The following is a 17379-nucleotide window of genomic DNA, read 5'->3' as shown; positions in this document are numbered from 1 at the left end:
GGCGTGCGGAGCGCTTGGCGGCAGCCCGGTGGGCTGAGGGGGAGCGATGGCGGCGGCCGGAGGGGTGCGGGTGCTGCCCGCATCACCCAACTGGTACAGCAGCCGCTGCAGCGACGCCAGCAGCGACGGCCGCCTCTTCGGCTTCGCGGCCAGGCACCGAGTCTGCCTGCTGGATGTCGGCGGGGCCGCGCCTGCATTCTACGGTACCGTTGCAGAAGGGTGCCGGGCCCGCTCTGAGCCCTCGCGTTTTATACGAGCGCCGCGGGGCCGCGCCTCGGGTGGGAGCTGCCGCTCGGCTGGGGGGCGGCGGGACCCGTGAAGGGGAGGAGAATGATGATGATGATGATGATGATGATGATGGGGGGGGCGGCGGGACCCGTGAAGGGGATGATGATGAGAAGGAGGAGGATGCCATGTGCTCACGGGGGTCTCATGGCGGTCTCTGTCTGTCGGTGCAGGAGAGCTCATAGGGCACACGGAGAGGATCTCCGGGTTCGCGTTTTGCCACTGCCCCGGGCAAAGCAGCCTCTGCGCCACCAGCTCCGATGATGGGAGCGTGAAGATCTGGGATACGGAAGCCCTGGCTCCGGTGGTGGAGCACAGTCGGCACCAGGTGGGGGGACCACGAGGAGCGCGGGGTGGGGAGGGATGTTCAGGTCTTGCGCACAGGGCGAGGTGATGTCGCTGGAACCACGGGTGAATTTAACCAGAGAAGCTGTGGCTGCCCCATCCCTGGCAGTGTTCAAGGCCAGGTTGGACACAGGGGCTTGGAGCAACCTGCTCTAGTGGAAGGTGTCCCTGCCCGTGGCAGGGGGTTGGAGCTGGATGAGCTTTAAGGTCCCTTCCAACCCAAACCAGGCTGGGATTCTATGATTTCAAAACCAATGAAATAAAACCCGTTGAATGCTTCTGGTCAGCTTTTTGTTGTAGCCTTAGGCCAGCGGTGTTGTTACATCACCTTAATAAGGTGTTGGTTACCATCAAAGCCTCAGTAAGTGCTTGTGCTTGCAGGTGTACTCATTGCACTTAACCCAGCTCCCTTAAAATCTGTTCAGCAAGCTGCTGTTCCACAGAGGACAGACTAAGAACTAGCATTTGAAAAGTTAGCTTGACTCAGGACTCCATATCAGCAAATGCCAATGCCCAGAAGAACTGAAACCCTTTAGAACAAACTCAGCTGATGCTGGGGAGTACCTGCAGATTATTTTCTACCTGTTATTCTGTGTTAGATGGTGGCAAGACAGCTTTGAAATGTATTCAATCCTCTTCTCTTCAGAACGCGATCTCAGCATTGCACTGGTCACCTCTTGTGAAAGACCTGATTGTGTCTGGTGATGAGAAAGGTGTCATTGTTTGTTACTGGTACAACAGAAGTGACAGCCAGCAGTTCTTCCCAGAGCCTCGGACAGTTTTCTGTCTCACGTGTTCTCCTCATCATGAAAACCTGGTGGCAATTGGGTAAATATTCATTAAGTTTTTGTTTGCCATTCTTCTTCTGCAAGAACCTTGTTGTGAATTTTTGCTGCACGGTTGTAAGGTTAATTGGAAGAGGTTTTGATGGTTTTTCTCTGGTATACAACAGATTAGAAATAACATTTAGATTTGGTGGACCTGCCACACAGAAATCCCTAGCAGTGTAAGGGCCCAGGTTGGGTTTGCTGCTCTGAAATGTCTTAAAACTGTAATTTTTTAATTAGACTTGACTGAAAGCTGTATTACTAATGAATTGCTGGCATTCTTGAAGCCAAATGTACTGGTTCTTGAAAAGACAGTGCAGATACACCAGTGCTATATGGAGCTCCCCTGGACAATTAGTCTAGTGCTAGTCCCCTTTTGGCTTGTGATTTAGCTTCTCTGTGATACAGTGATGGTGATCCTAGTAAAGAGCTTGGAAATTGACTCAGGTAGTATTCCACAAGGATCCAAGAATCTCTTCATTAATTTTTGTCTCTGGTTTTAGCTACAAGGATGGCATGGTGGTTATAATTGATATCAGCAGGAAAAGAGAAGTGCTTCATCGGCTGAGAGGCCATGAGGATGAAATACATTGTCTGGCCTGGTGCCCTGTGCCTGGTGAAGAAAGGTTATCTGCTTGGCAAGATGAGCTCCCAGGTATGTAGAACTGATTAATAGTTTATCAAGTTGTGTTTAGTTCAGGTAAATGTCCTTCTACAATATTGAATTCCTTACAGAAAGTTATTAAGTAGCTAAGCAAAGGCAACCGATAAGTTCAGTAAAGTATATTCTGCTAAAAATCAATGTATTTTTGGGTAATTTCTATAAAGCTTTGCATTTTCAAGTGTAATAACATGACTTCGATGGTATTCAGTAGTTCCTTCAGAGGAAGGCGAAGTTCCAAATGGGGAGCTGACACAGGACACAACCACGAAGAAAGGTTGTTACCTGGCTTCAGGAAGCAAAGACCAGACCATACGAATATGGAGCTGCACTAGAGGCAGAAGTAAGTAAGATTGATAACGTGAGATAATAAAAGTAGGTGGAAGAACTCTCTAAATGCAGCCTTGATTGGCTAACTTGATAGCTCAAAGCATGGGGAGCTACTTAAACCTTCAGACTGACAGGGCTTCTTAGGTCTAGATGATCCCTCTCGCTTCCATAGGTGTAATGACTTTGAAGTTGCCACCTACAAAGAGGAGAGGTGGAGCTGTCGATCCCACTGTTAAGGAGCGTATTTGGCTGACTGTTCACTGGCCGCCTGGTCATCCCACTGAAATTGTATCCAGCTGTTTTGGGTAAGTAGGGCACACAGAGCCTGGGTACTGGCAATAACTGTGGATTTGTTTATTGATCCTTAAGGAAGAACTGGGTAGGAAACACTGACATCCACCTCTTCCTTCCCAGTATAACTAGAGAGAAGACAGGCCAAGAGTTAAAGTGGGAGTTCAGACTTCTAGAAAACTACTAGTCCTATAACTTGTCTGATGATCTAACTTAATATTGACTGCAAATGGTACTTAACTGGGGTTTTGCCCATCTACTGGGAGGAAATGACATGTCAGTGTCAATGTGGTTAACTAAGGATATGGTTTGCAGAGTGGCAGTTTGTCATGGTTTGAGCTGAACCCAGTACACAGTTGGATGTATCTGTGTGTAGGTGCATGGTGTGGATGTGTGTCTAGCTGTATTACTCTTGTACTTGCAGTATGTATACATGTAATACAGTCTCTAGATAACCTATATTACAATTGTGAAGTGAACAATGAAGTACACGTTTACATTTTGCAGAGGGGAACTGCTGCTCTGGGATTTGACCCAATCTGGGAAACGCAAGTGGACTCTTCTAGGATCTTCAGAAGGACAAAACCACTCCCGGATAGTGTTCAATCTGACTTCTGTGAAGCATCAAGACAAAGAGCTGCTTTTTTCCATTTCAATGGACAGAGATGTAAGACCCATTTATAAAATTAACATTAAAATGGCCCTACCTGTACAGTTTGACTAAGTGAGGCTACCCCATTTAGGGCCATGCATTTTCTCCTTAAAGTGGGTTTACTGCAGCATTTTGTAACATCGTTGCTTCAAATCTGTCTGAGTCCACGTGTATATTTTTGTTAGTTTCTAAGCTCAACTCTTACCATGTTGGAGTAAATCGTTATGACATTCTAGACTTGAACGGGAAGCATTTAATAAGGGAATTTATCATCTTCTTCTTGTATGTTTCATTTTAAAAAGGTCTTTTTCCTTCCTAAAATCATTTACTTGGTATAAACTAATGGGGGTTTGGTTTGGTTTTTAACTTTCTGCCTTTTCCAGGCAGCAGAGTGCCTCCTATTTTTAAGTTAGAAAAGGACCATAGGATTAAAATCTAGGCATTTTGTCCATTCCGTCACAGTCTTCCAGCTATTTTAGCCCTGTCTGTGACGTGATCCTCAGGGTGTAGACCACATACTATGTTAAGCCTTGAATTTGACCCTTTATCTCACCCGTGCTTTGTTTTTCCTTGTCATACCAGTCTCTCTAACCGTTTCTTGTTCCTTAAATATTCTTCAGGTGAAGTGCTGGGACCTATCAACTCTGGAATGTACCTGGACCATGCCCTCCCTTGGGGGATTTGTTTATAGCCTTGCCTTCTCCCCTGTGGACACGGGCTGTCTTGCCATTGGTGTTGGAGACAGCATGATCCGGGTGTGGAATACTTTGTCCATGAACAATACTTACGATGTTAAAACCTTCTGGCAAAGCATAAAGTCCAAGGTTACAGCAGTAAGTGTCCTTTTGATTCCCCCTTTTTTTCCTTCTCTCTTTTTACTCCTTTGTTTCTTTCAAGAATGTTTTTCTTTCACTCTGAAGGTTTTTCCCAACTAATAATATGTAAAGCCAAGTTGTTCCTTTTGTACTTAATTCTTTTGGTACACAACACATTTTAAGATCTGGCAATAAATTTTTCACCTACCCTACATGCTTGCATTACAGCTGGCTGTTTCACTGCTCTTTGACTTTTATCCTCCTTCAAGATCCTTCCTTGCTTTATCCATGGTTGTCCTTGCTCTGCTAGGGGGTTTGACACGCACAAAAACCAACATGGATGTCTTTAGTTTGGGTTTAACCAGCGGTTGGCCAGAGGCTACTGCCTGGTGAAATTGCTGGTAGCAGGAAAACATGGGAGTTATTCTTGTTCACACCAGAAGTTCTGTCACCATTCTACCATAGTCTCCATTTCTATATTGTAATGTAGATGTCAAATAGTATTTTAGCAATTTTAATCCCTTTCATCTTATCCCACTATAGCTGCTTGGGGAGAGCCTTCACTCATAGCACATTGATCAAATCAAGTGGCTGTAGTTGTAGCTTGTGTCATTCTGAGTCTCTTTCTGTTTTGCTCACAGTTATCCTGGCATCCAACTAAGGAAGGCTGCTTGGCTTTTGGAACAGATGATGGAAAAGTTGGCATATTTGACACCTTCTCCAGCAGGTAAGAAAGTAGCTTTCAAATTCCTTAGTGTCAGATCCTGCTGGTATGTTACCACGCAGAGGGGCTGTGGTCTTCTCTGAGGCGTATCTTCACTGTTAGACAAGAGTAGGATTAAATTAAAACTAGTCAAACAGTTGGATTTTCAGTGCATCTTCTCATCATCTCCATTATGTTTGTTAGCTTCTAAGGTAATCTTTACTTAAGGTGAACTTAAAATTGCATGACTAGAGATCCCCTGTGTAAGAACATCCATCAAGGAAGACTTTAGCCAGAAAGGCATTTTCAGAGAATGAAAAGCAACGTGCAGTAAGGGTCATCAGGACAGTTTTGTTATGATTTTGGTAGTGTCCTACAGGAGACGTTAAGGAAAGCTTGGTTGTGCCATGGCTTTAGGGTGTTAAAGCACCTGATGTCTCTTTTCACCGCTGGAAATACGTTGATTTGATTTTTGTATTCCCCTTTGCTGAAATCTAACTGCCCTCCTTCCTTATCTTCCTGCCCAGTGCTAAGAATAAGCCACCTCAGATCTCCAGTACTTACCACAAGAAGACAGTATACACATTAGCCTGGGGGCCTCCAACTCCTCCTCTGTCTCCTGGTGAGTCTTCCAACGCCTTGTGACAAAATAGAACATCCATGCAGAGCACACATGCCATGAAATTGGTATGTCCTCCCTTCATAGGAAAAGGAGCCCTATTTGCTTGGTGGCAATCCTTTCCAGCACCTAAGGATGCCTTTTGCTCGAGGAACTGTGAATAGTTTTGCAAGGGAGCAAAACAACCTCTTCTAGTTTGAATTCTAGGAGCTTCAGGAAGTAGGTGGGAGAGGTGCACCTCTCTGTGCTTACCTCAGGGTGTTACAGACAAGTAACTGCATGGGCTTCCTGCAGATATGTGTTCCTTAGCTCCAGAAGTATGTTTCCACCATTTGAACTAAACAGCTCCGTTAGCTGTTCACAACTTGAGGTTTTTTTAAGGACTAAACTTTAAAAGGGAGTTTTAATGATTGCAATGATGATGCTGTGGAGAGATGTGTTGGTAGAAAGAGAAGATTGTATTGTGAGAATTTCCTGCTGCTGGATCACAGGCAACTGGAGCGTGTCTATACCCTTGTAAAATAATGTTTTGATTTATAGCAGGATTACTTCTGGGAAGACTGATGAAGAACATAGCTTATTTAGCTTTTTTTTCTCCATTGGATAGGAGGAGAAGGTGAACAGCCCTCTGCAACTTTATATAGTTGTGCTGGAGAAGGTATTGTTTTTCAACACAACCCTTGGAAGCTTAATGGAGAGGCAAATGACATCAACAAAGTCATCCGAGACACGAATTCAATCAAAGTGAGTACAGTTTTGAGGGAGGTTTATGGATTCATGGTAACTGCATCTTAGTTTCTATGCCCTTGGAGTGGTAGGTTTCTGATTTTGCCTTCATGATGTATCTGTAACAAGTGAAAAGTTTGAAACCCACAGTCTCCACAGATGAGCTTCAGAGATACTTCTTGACTCAAGCTCTTTAAACAGTTTGTGTGTTTGTCTCTGAAAAAGAATCTTTTTTTCCCCTGATCTCCACATGCACATCTGTTTCCAGCATCAGTTACTTCATTCACTTAACCAGAAAAACGAAGTTGAAGTAGAGTCTGGTTTTAAAGCTGTGTGTGGCTGTTTGAAATAACCACTTCATAGAGAGCTTTCCAGTTTCAAAGCACTTGAAATAATGTCTTGAATAATTGCAACTCCATCCAGTTGCCAGTCGTGCCCTGTTGAATGCACATGAGGGAGATTGAAGAGGTTGTGGCAATATCTATGTCTTCTTTCTGCAGCACAAACTGCCTGCACGTACGGAGATCAGCTGGAAGCCAGATGGCAAACTCTTGGCTCTTGGCAATGAAGATGGGTATGTGTCACTTGGAGGTTAAGGTGATTTACGTGCTGATCTGACCAGAATCTCTGTCATGAAGCAAAAGTGCTCTTTGTTGCCCTGGTTTGTCTCTGTTCTTTCACTGCTGGTGTATTTGAATGGTGATAATACAGCAATCCTAGCTGTTATTTGGTTTAGCCGCTCTTGGCATGGGGGACCCACATCATCGTGTTAAATTGATCTTCAAGGAATCACTCATGATTAAAATGTACTTTTGCTGATGTGCTAAACGAGCGTTTGAGTTGAATCCAGAAAAGAAACTCATTTAGTTACTCTTTTATGTTCTGTAATTCTGTTCATGCAAGATAACACAAAAAAAATCCCATTTTCACTGACTGCTGGAACTCTCACACTGTTGTTCTTACTTTTCAGCTCAATTGAAGTATTTCAGGCACCAGACTTGAAGTTGCTCTGCACTATCCAGCAGCATCATAAACTCATTAATGCTATTCGTTGGCATCACGAGCATGGGAGCCAGCCAGAGCTGAGTTACCTGATAGCTTCAGGCTCGATCAATGCCACTATTTATGTGCATAATCTGAAGAGCATCATAGGTAACAGTTTGCAGATTATATCCCAAGTTTTGGCATCTCATTTTGGTTTACTCCCAGTTCAATTTGCTGGCCATACTCGACGCTTTTCTTATGTGTTTCAGAGAGCGCTTCAGAAAGTCCTTTGACAATAACAGAGCCTTTTCGAACTCTGGCTGGGCACACAGCTAAAATCACAAGTCTTTCTTGGAGCCCCCACCATGAGGGAAGATTGGTATCTGCTTGCTATGATGGCACTGCTCAGGTATTGCTCCACAGCCACTTAGAAGTGTATTTCAGATCATCCACTCTGTAGTGTTTTAGAACCAAGCTGACTAAACAGCAAAGCTTTTATGAGATAAACAATTGAAGTAGTGCACATTTACCCTTGGGAACCATCTCCTGGTTCTGGATAGCTGGTTGCAGATATCTGGGTGTTTTTGTGACTTGCGGATTGGTTTTTAAGTCCAGTTGTTACTGTTTTCATGGTGGCACTTTTAGACCCTTAAAAAAGAAAGGTGTTACACAAAGGTATCAAATGCAAACAAAAGAAGCTGTGATTTTTCTCCGTGGTGGTATTTAAAATACCTGTTCAAACACCCTAAAAGAGAAGCTCCTACAAGTGCAAATCACTGAAGAGAAATTGCAGAGTATTAAGGGGAGATGAGACTTTCAGAGTAACTGGATTTCTTCCTTGTTTCTAAGGTGTGGGATGTTATGAAGGAAGAGCCACTCTGCAACTACCGAGGGCACCAGGGCCGGCTGCTCAGTGTCCAGTGGTCACCAGTGGATCCGGATTCTGTTTATACAGGGGCAGATGATTTTTCTGTTCACAAATGGCACATCTCAAAGCAGGAGCACACACGGCCTCCTCAGGGTAAGTAGATTCAAACATCAGATCCTTTCCTGAACATGATGTTGGAGCTGGGAAATAGAGGGTTGCCACCTTGAAGTGATATGAGAAGTTTTTATGCTGAATTCCAAATTTGCCTGATACCTCTTCAAGAATAAACTGTGTCTGAGTTTAAATGGAGTTGTATCCTTACTTGGAAACTTATTGTTGATCTCTACAGATAATATGCGGGTAACTTTTGCAACCTTTTACAGGCAAAAAGAGTATAGAATTGGAGAAAAAAAGAAGTATGCAACCAAAAGTCAAAACCAAGAAGAAGAAAAAGCCTATAGGAAAGAGCCCAGGCAAGCAGGATCTAAGTGATGCCATGAATGGAGATGAGAGCACGAAGGAAACGTTGCCAGAGGAAAATGGGGTGTCAGACCATGAAGGAGAAAAAGAAGCTCAGGAGGCAGAGTTGCCTGATAAAGTCTCCACAACTGGTAATAATCAAATCATCTTCAGTGGTTCCCAGACTGTTTAGTGCTCAGATCATCACCAAGTTCAATATTTGCATGCAGATTTTCTCATTAATACTTATTGAAATAGTCCTCTTGAAGGAAATATGGCTCTGGAATGTATTTCATCATTTTCTAAACTAGTTTGGGCTGAAACAATGTCATTTTTGATCAGTGTTGCCTTCTGCTCATAAATCTTAAAATACTGGTGGACTCTCATTAATGTCTGTTGACACCTCGTTCAGCTTTCTGACAGTTCTGTAATGTTTCCTTAATATTTCCTTTCCCTAAAAAGCTATTCAGTGCCATGGCAAAGCAAAGCTTATTTCAAACTCAATGTAATAGGATGTGAATATGTCTCAGTGTTCTGCTATGGGCTTTTCCAAGCATTATTTTTCCTTTTTTTATCACTTACCTCCACAGTGTCGAAGGATACATCTGCATCTGCGTATGATTATTCTTCACTCAGCTTGCCAAAGCCTTTTGTGATCCAGAAAGCCATTCCTGTGAAAAAGGATCCACCTAAGGAGAAACCAAGTTAGTATGTTTCTAACAGTCCTGCATCAAGGCAGGGGTCCCCCTAGAGTGCTTTTAAAATCTCTTAAACATTTTAAGTGGCTGCTTCTTTTACTTGCCCTCATTGCCAGGTCAATTGAGCAGTTGTTTAATGTGGGCTTAGATGCTGCCTTTTAGTTGCCAGTTTCATTCCAGGCAAGATGGGCAGAAAAATATGCCAAGTGATCAGTATTCAAAAGTCATAGTAGAGGTGCCTGTGGCACTTGGCATCTGGTTTTTGTTTTCCTGTGTGAGGAAGAGGGGTTTGGAGTAAGTTGGAGAGTTCTGCTGTAGGAGACTCTTGTAACTCTGCAGCAGCAACTAAAACAGGTCTGATTTTTCAGCTCCTGATGCCTCTCTGAAGAAGAGGAAGCCTCGTTCTATTCTACCCTTCAGCACCTTCATGGATCACAGATCAAAAGATGAAATGCATCAGGACTGCTTGAGGCTGGCGGCGTGTCTGAAAACCAAAGGTATCAGTTTAAAACTAAAACACTGAGAGGATAGGGGCTCAAAAGTGTTCAGAAGCATGTGTCCAAGGACTTGACCTTGACCAGTAAGCATTATCTTTTTTAAAATCATTCCCTTTATCCAAATGTGTGACTAGTTGTGGTCTCTTACCTGACTTCTCCTGCGGTGTTCCAGCACTCTGCAGCCACTCCAGCCAGGTTTTGATTTGTGGAGATAGAGTAGGATTCTCTGCTCATGTGCAAAGTGTTTTCACCTGCAGAGGTATAATATGGACAGGAGAAAATAAGCCATGAGGGAGATGTTAATATTCTCACAGTATTACTCTTTAGAACTTGCAAAGGAATATGCTGTGCTTCATTTAGAATAAATGTTCTGTGCAAACATGTTCTGATCAAACTTAGCTGTAAGTTCTAGGTGCTGATCTGAGAGAACATAGAAGACTAAAGTATTTGGCACCAGTTGAGTGTAATGGAGCAGTACAGTGACTTGGCAGGTCCCAGTTCCCAGTGTTGTACCAAATCCTCAACATTCATTCTGTTTATCTGGTTTAGATCATAATGAAGACGTATCCCCTGACCTCAAGGATCGCATCCACTTGGGGCTGTTCACAGACAGGGCTTCTCTGCACAAAATGATTGATGTGGAAGGTAAGTGCAATAATGAAGCCACTGTCCATTGTAACTGTTACATTCAAGGAGAAAACAAATTGGGGAAAAACACTTGGATTTTCTTTACTATGGAATAAACTGTAGGATTAAGAATGCAGGTGTGCTTCGAAAGAAGAAAAAACCTCTTTTTCCCAAATAGTTTTTACATGTTTCAGATGCAAACCTGAAATACCTTAAGCTTGAAGAATCTCACTGAAGTTATTTTACGATGTCAAATAATGCTGTTGCACTCCAGCTGATAGGAAGTGTGTTTGCTTCCAACAGGAAAACATCACTTGGAGAACGGACATCCCGATCTCTTTCAGCAGCTCATGTTGTGGAAGGGAGACATGAAGGGTGTCCTCCAGGCGGCTGCTGAGAGGGGAGAGCTGACAGACCAGCTGGTGGCCATCTCACCCATGGGTATGTTTGGTCTTGTAACACACAAGCAGGTGGAATTAGCTGCTGAGGGAAGAAGTCTCCTTCTGATTGTTCAGGGTTGGAAACTCATGATTGTTCCAGACTGGAAGGAAGTTGCTTCTTTAACTGCCTGATAACAAAAATCAAACACAAAACACATCCTATTTATGACAGAGACCTGGATATTTCCACAAGCACCCGTAGGTTGGGATAGCAGGAAATAGAGTGGTTTCCTTTGGGACTTCTTGAAGGAGCAGGCCCTTATGTCCGAGCACAAAGTTGGTTCTTTCTAATATGTCGTGGTCCTTCCACCTTCCTGATGTTTTAAATATGCTTTGAAGTTATTTTACTGGTAGTGAAGCCCTGCAGTTGGTTAAGAAACTAGTCTGAGGCAGAGCAAAGGTACATGATGTCATCCCAGAGGAATTCTTCCAGTTTTAAAACTTTGCCTTCTCTTTTGCAGTTGGATATCAGGCCTGGGTTTGGACGGTAGAAGCCTTTGCCAAGCAGCTGTGTTTTCAGGAACAGTATGTGAAGGCTGCCTCCCATCTCCTCTCCATCCATAAAGTGTATGAGGCCGTCGAGCTCCTGAAAGTGAACCAGTTTTACAGGTGGCTGTACATTTATGTTTTCTAGTGGGGCAGAGCTGACATTTTGCTTCACTTTTTGTACATAATTAATTAACTTCCCTATCTTGCTTCTCTTATGTGCATTAGGGAAGCAATTGTAATTGCCAAGGCCAGGTTGCGTCCAGAAGATCCGATTCTGAAGGATCTCTACACGAGCTGGGCAGCAGTGTTAGAGAAGGATGGTCATTATTCCATGGCTGCCAAATGGTGAGTGGGACTGGGAAGAAGACAGAATTGGTTCCATGCCTGAAACAAAGAAGGTTCTTGGTTTTGTAGTAGCTGAAATCTGTTGATTGGTCTGGTTGTCACCTGTGGTGGTTTCTGAGCATGATCTCAGTTGACTCCCTCTAACGTAGGTGGGAAAAGAAGCTCCAGAGGGCAGTTCAGAGCAGAAGGTCCAAATGCTGCACTACAGGAGAGCAGCTCCTTCCATAGACATTACTGGAAGTCTCTGAAAACGAGTCTAGCAAGATTAACATTAGGATGTATAAGAAAAGACTATGTGATGTTTCCCACCTTCCCACTGGAAAGGTGCAATGTAGCAGCTCATCTTGAGTTTCTCGAGGACTTGGATCCTAATCACTGGGTCATACTCCTCCGGTCAGATTGTTTCAAACTTGTGACTCCCAAAATTACTAACAATGCTTGAAACACTTTGGCTGGAATAATGGCCTTTCCTTGATGCTGATTCCAGTTCTGGCTTGTCATGCTTGTGAAAGTATTCAGATGAAATCCAGAGCAATACATTAAGGATAAACTACTGTTACCTTTGTCGCTTGAGTCTGTCTATTTCTATTTCTTGTCCAAGCATGGTGTGCACACCACCAGAGGTTTCAGGCTGTGTGACTTCCCCTTTGTAGCTTTGCAGCAGATCAGGTACTATATGTCTGTAGTAGACTTTGGTAAGGCAAAGTGATGACAGCTCTGAGAACCCGTGGAAAATACAGGTTTATCTTCAATTCTATGTGCTGCAACACAACTCAAACCCAGTATTTTTAGTACTAACCAAGTCGACTTGTCTTTCTGTCTTTTCAGTTATTTGGGGGCTTCCTCGCCCTACGATGCAGTTAAGGTGCTGGCAAAAAAGGGGGATGTGACATCCCTTAAAACTGCTGCTGAGCTCGCGCTGATATCTGGAGAGGAGGAGTTGTCAGCAACTTTGTCTTTCAGATGTGCCCAAGACCTGCTGCTATCCAGGAACTGGGTGGCAGCTCAGGAAGTCCTTCAGCAACATAAAACTCTCTTTGTGAGTTTGGTAGTTTCCTTTCAGCTTGCTTTAGTGTTGTCTCTCTTCAGATTAACTTAACATGTACCTCTGCAGAGGCAAAGGGCCCACGGTGGGGAGGCATTTAGGTTCTCTGTTTGTTAGCTGGAGGAGAGGTAGTTGGGAAAACCAGTCTATTACCAAGCTGCTGCTAGCCATGATGTTCTTACCTTTGTCTACCTGCCACGGTCAGTAAGGGATGGCTTTTCTTTGAGCAGCAGCTCAGCGCTCTTGATTTACTTATTCTTCTTCCTTGTTAAAGGGACAGAGACTTGTTTTCTGCCTTAATGAACTGCTTTGCAAGTGCCTTAGTGAAAGAAATCCCTCCAACCGAAAGAGCCCCGTGCCTCCCTGTTACCACAGCTGGCAGCTCAACAGAGAGGCTTCATTTTTGGACATGGTGATAGAAGTGTGGCAGAATGTACTGGGCATGGACACCACTGAACAAGCCACATGTGCATGGGAGCAGCTGCGCAGTATTGAGCATCCTCCTTCTACCAGCAACACACACCCAAAGCAGGTAAATGGATTTAGATCCGTACGCACACTAAGCCTTACTATGGCACACGCAGGAAAACACAGCCCATGGTGGTGTGCCAGCCTTTCCTAGGGGCTGGTGTTGGCACCCTGCTGCAGAATGAGGCTGTAGTCTGGGAGAAGTAGATGACAGACAGCTGGGACAGCTTGCATAGCCACCAGTTTGTCTGCATTTGTTTCTGTGCAGGGTAAGAACTGACATATGGTGTCAGTGACGAGCCCTGAGATGTGCTGGCCATGACTGGCATAGCTGAGTGGGCTCAGCACTGCTTCAGGCCTTTGTGTCAAGCTCTTAGAGTCAGGGCTGCTCGTTGTTAAAACACTCTGGAGTTCAGAAGGTCTGTTTGTAGTCTGGTGCTCCTCCAGCTCTTGCCACTGACCTTTGATGTGCTCCCATCTCTCATCTGTTTAGTAGGACACATGTAAGCACAGCTGCTGAGTTTACCACTATAAGTAATGTCGAAGTGCTCTGTCTCCTGTGTGAAGAAGACTGTAAATTGCACTGTTGTTAAAATTGCTTTTGGTTAAGTGCTGTGCTTCTCGGCTCCTCCGCAATGCTCATACTTCACAGTATTCATCACGTTCCCTCGTGCTTCCTGTAGGTGCTTTTCCATATCTCCCATGACCTGAGCCTTGCAGCTCTGAGCTATCGGAGCACTACCTGGTCTGAGGCAGTGAAAAGTATTCTTGGAGCTGTGACCCGCAGTTACGATGCTGGTAATTTCACTCTGATGCAGGAGATTTGCAGGATCATCCTTCCTGAAGGTAAGGTTCTTCTTGGGTATCTCCTGGCACCGACAGATGGGCTCTTCCCTGCAAGTATCCATTATTATCAATAGGCATGTTTGGAAGGAGTAAGACGTACCCGTTTCTCTGGAAACCTGTGGACTTTGACTAGTGCAAGGGCCATTGGGCCATCAAAATTCAGACTTGCAGTCTTGTGCTAGAACAGAGTATTGTGTTTAAAAAGATGCCAGAGATGCCTGCCTTTGCTTTCCTGCTTCCTGCACCGCCCTGCCAGCATCTGAGTAAATCTCTGGTTTGGATCCCTGGGATAGCTGTTAATTTACCAAATCTAGTCTTTTTCTTCAGAAAGTTCTAGAAACTATTTGTGATCCTTGGTTTTTGTTTGGTTTTCATTACTAGGCTGTGATAACCTGAGGCACAAACTGGACAGCACACATTCTCAGAGCATGGATGCTTGCAGAAGTCTAGAGGGCTTTGTGGCTTACGGACTGCTGTATGACCTGTGGTGGAACCCACCCAAAGACTCCCTTGTCTTGCAAAGGGCTGGTGTGGATCCTGTGCTGTGTCCCAGTGAGCAGACAGGTCTTGAGAACAGTTACATTTCAGGTCAGTCCTCCTCTGAAGAAACTCCTGATCAAGGTGCAGTTGAGATGGCTGAAGACTGCTGCGATACAACTGAAGTTCAGAGGTCTGAGGCAGAAAGTGACTCAAGAACTACCTCGGTTGATTTAGTAGACAGACAGTCAGAACTGAGTGGCTGCAAAGTGCTTCTTGTAGAAGAGATTGCTGCTTTACAGAACACCCAGAGAGATATAGCTGAGGTCCAGCAGATTTTAGCAGATATGATCCGTCAGCATCAGCAGGAGAGGAACAATCTCCAGGAAAACACAACGGGAAGCACCCAGGAAAACAGCCTGCAGCAAAGTTCAGAGACTGAATCAGACAAACCACACTCTGACAGCAACCACATGAATGGGTAAGCTTCAGAACATGAATGAATGGATTGAAAAGTGTTGGGGTTTGTGTGTGTTTGTGCAGCAGATTTCTTGCTTAGCTCTGATTACCTCTAATCTCAAGCTCATCACCCAGGGACACTTCAACATACAGCCTTCAACACTTCCAAAGCCTTGCATTTCCCTGGGGCTGAAGCACCATGTGCATGCACTTACTGCAGCTGGAGAATTCCCTGATACACAGGGGGTGGTGTTACAGTGAATAAATAGGGCAGCCTGAAAAGAGGAGGGATAATGAAAAGGACAAGCATGGTTTAAGAGGTCTGCCTCTCTGCTGAACAGTTATTTAGGACTGTGGCAAGAATGAGCTAGCACGTGTTACACTTGTCCAGCTCTCTCCTGTGCTTGCTGTACAAGGAGAGGTGATGTGGTCAGTTAAGCAAACCAGTTCCTCACGGCACCTGCTCTTTTCTTGACAGTAAGGATGAAGTAAAGCAACCAGTGACACTACCTGAGCTCACAAAGCAACTTCTGAAAGCAAAGCAGAAACTAGCAGAATTTCCAGACAATTTGAAGGTAAGTTTTCAGAAGAGGCATTGTGGATGTGGAGAAAGTCTTTTTGTAAGGGCAGCTTCCTCATAGAATCCCTTTCATACAGAAAGTAAGGAACAGGGACTTTCTTTCTGATCCTGCAGCAATTTTGAGAGAGAAGTGACACATGGCATCAGGGTGATATCTTTCTTTCAAGCATGAGTTTCTCCATGCAGTTGGAAAGATCCTGCATGGGAAAACTCAATGGGATGTTCACAGAGTCATAGAATGGTTTGGGTTGGAAGGGTATTTCGGATGAATCTCTCCCATGCATTTTAAAAGTAATCCCTTGCTACTTAGAATGAATTATTGTAAGCAGAACCATTGTGATAAACAGTGAGATCAGAAATTTAAGGTATAAAATGGCCTTTATAGATTAGGAACTACAGAAACTACACATCACACGTTTGAAAACAGTATTACCTAGGTTGTCTCACCCCCTCTGGTCTCTAGTCTATCATATACCTAAAGGTAGTCATGGTGATTGTGCAGGAGGGGGCAAACCTGGTTACAGGGAATGCCTGTAACCTGGAAGAAGAGCCAGAAGTGCATTCAACTCGTGACTGACTGTCTGTTCCAAAGATACTGCAAAGCAGTGTCTTTGGAGAGCTGCTGCCTCAAGTATGTTATAGCTGAACAATTATAATTGAAAGACATCACCTCGTGTTCCTTGTCTTCAGATCTTCCCGTTCCCTGACGTGCTGGAATGCTGCCTCGTGCTCCTGCACACTGGGTCCCGGTGTCCTCCTGAGCTGCAGGAACAGGCTCTGGCTCTCCTCAGGAAACACGGCAGTGCTGGTGTCTACAGGAAGGGTGGCAGGAGGTTCTTGACGTGACATCTTGAGACCACACTGTCTCCCTTGAGCTGCCAACACCACCAACGCTGCTCTTTCTTCAAGTGAAGGCTTGTTTTGATGGCTGGGGTAGTTTTGGATAATACTACAATAAATCAGGGTTATATGGACTCCCTTGCAGTCAACTACTCCTCCTTAAGGAGTTTGTGTTAGCAAATGGAAAAGCAGTAGGTTATGGGGTTGAACTGTATAAAGGACTTTTGTACAGTCTTTTTTTATTTGATGGAAGTTATGCTCTTGAAAGCTCTTACTACTGACATGCAAGAGAAGCAGTTTGGAGCAGCTGTATCTGTCTGTCAGCAGAGGAGGAATAGTAGCTACCCTGAAGAGTAACAATGGCTTCTGTAACAAACTGCCCCTTACCTCAGTATTGTTCTTAAAAGCATTGTGAGTTATTTTCCCTCCTTTAAATAAAGTCTTCTACCAGCATGAACTGGCATTTAGTTTGATGTATAGAAATCAGGATTAATCAAGGGCACAGGCACTGAAAATAAGCCTGGGGTTTTTTTGTTGTTTAAATTTACTCTGTACATAAATCAAAGTTAGTAGGTAAAACAAGTGTGCTAGGATTTAGCTTTGCATGGTGAAGCCACCAGTGCACCATAAAAGGGAGGGCAAGGTCTAGATTTGTTTTCAGCACGACTAGCAAGAGGGAAGGGATTTTTCCAGGTCAAGAAAAGTCCCTGATTTTGGCAACATCCATGGCTGAGCAGACTGCTTTCTGCTCCAGCAATGGTAAATTTAAAGTGCTATCAAGTTCTCTAGAAAAGATGCTATTTTAGAAGTGCCAAAACCAACCCTAGATTATGGAGTGTTGAACATTCAGCATTTCAACCAGTCTTACAGCTTACCTGAAGGCTTTGCCTCTCTTGTTAGCAAAACAAACTCTTCCTAAGAAAAGAAAAGGCTGCATAAGCCTCAGTGACCACAGCATCCATCTGAGTAATTTCTTAAAGCAAGTTTTTAAAGGCAGCAGAAA

The 17379-nt window shown here is 44.2% G+C and overlaps 1 protein-coding gene across 2 annotated transcripts; it reads left to right on the top strand.

Moving 5' to 3' along the window:
- Positions 1 to 10: 10 nt before the first annotated feature.
- On the top strand, positions 11 to 16833 carry GEMIN5 (gem nuclear organelle associated protein 5). 2 transcript variants are annotated; one of them, XM_030504634.1, is made up of 28 exons: positions 11 to 203; positions 459 to 613; positions 1277 to 1458; positions 1961 to 2112; positions 2333 to 2461; positions 2621 to 2753; positions 3247 to 3406; positions 4012 to 4224; positions 4848 to 4933; positions 5437 to 5531; positions 6136 to 6272; positions 6755 to 6828; positions 7225 to 7406; positions 7508 to 7647; positions 8088 to 8259; positions 8490 to 8717; positions 9156 to 9269; positions 9632 to 9760; positions 10310 to 10405; positions 10691 to 10828; positions 11289 to 11436; positions 11542 to 11661; positions 12490 to 12700; positions 12981 to 13238; positions 13858 to 14020; positions 14402 to 14978; positions 15435 to 15531; positions 16227 to 16833. In XM_030504634.1, exons 1-28 carry the CDS (start codon positions 47 to 49, stop codon positions 16380 to 16382), a joined length of 4602 nt encoding a protein of 1533 aa, XP_030360494.1. In that variant the 5' UTR covers positions 11 to 46; the 3' UTR covers positions 16383 to 16833. The 2 variants fall into 2 exon arrangements, with proteins under 2 accessions (XP_030360494.1, XP_030360493.1); XM_030504633.1 differs by having other exon boundaries at positions 33 to 203; positions 2330 to 2461.
- The last annotated feature ends 546 nt before the right edge of the window (positions 16834 to 17379 follow it).

Source organism: Strigops habroptila, chromosome 12 (genome assembly GCF_004027225.2).
Source record: "Strigops habroptila isolate Jane chromosome 12, bStrHab1.2.pri, whole genome shotgun sequence".
NCBI lineage: Eukaryota > Metazoa > Chordata > Aves > Psittaciformes > Psittacidae > Strigops > Strigops habroptila.
The sequence above is the reverse complement of the archived record's forward strand: the minus strand, read 5'-3'. Positions and strand labels throughout refer to the sequence as shown.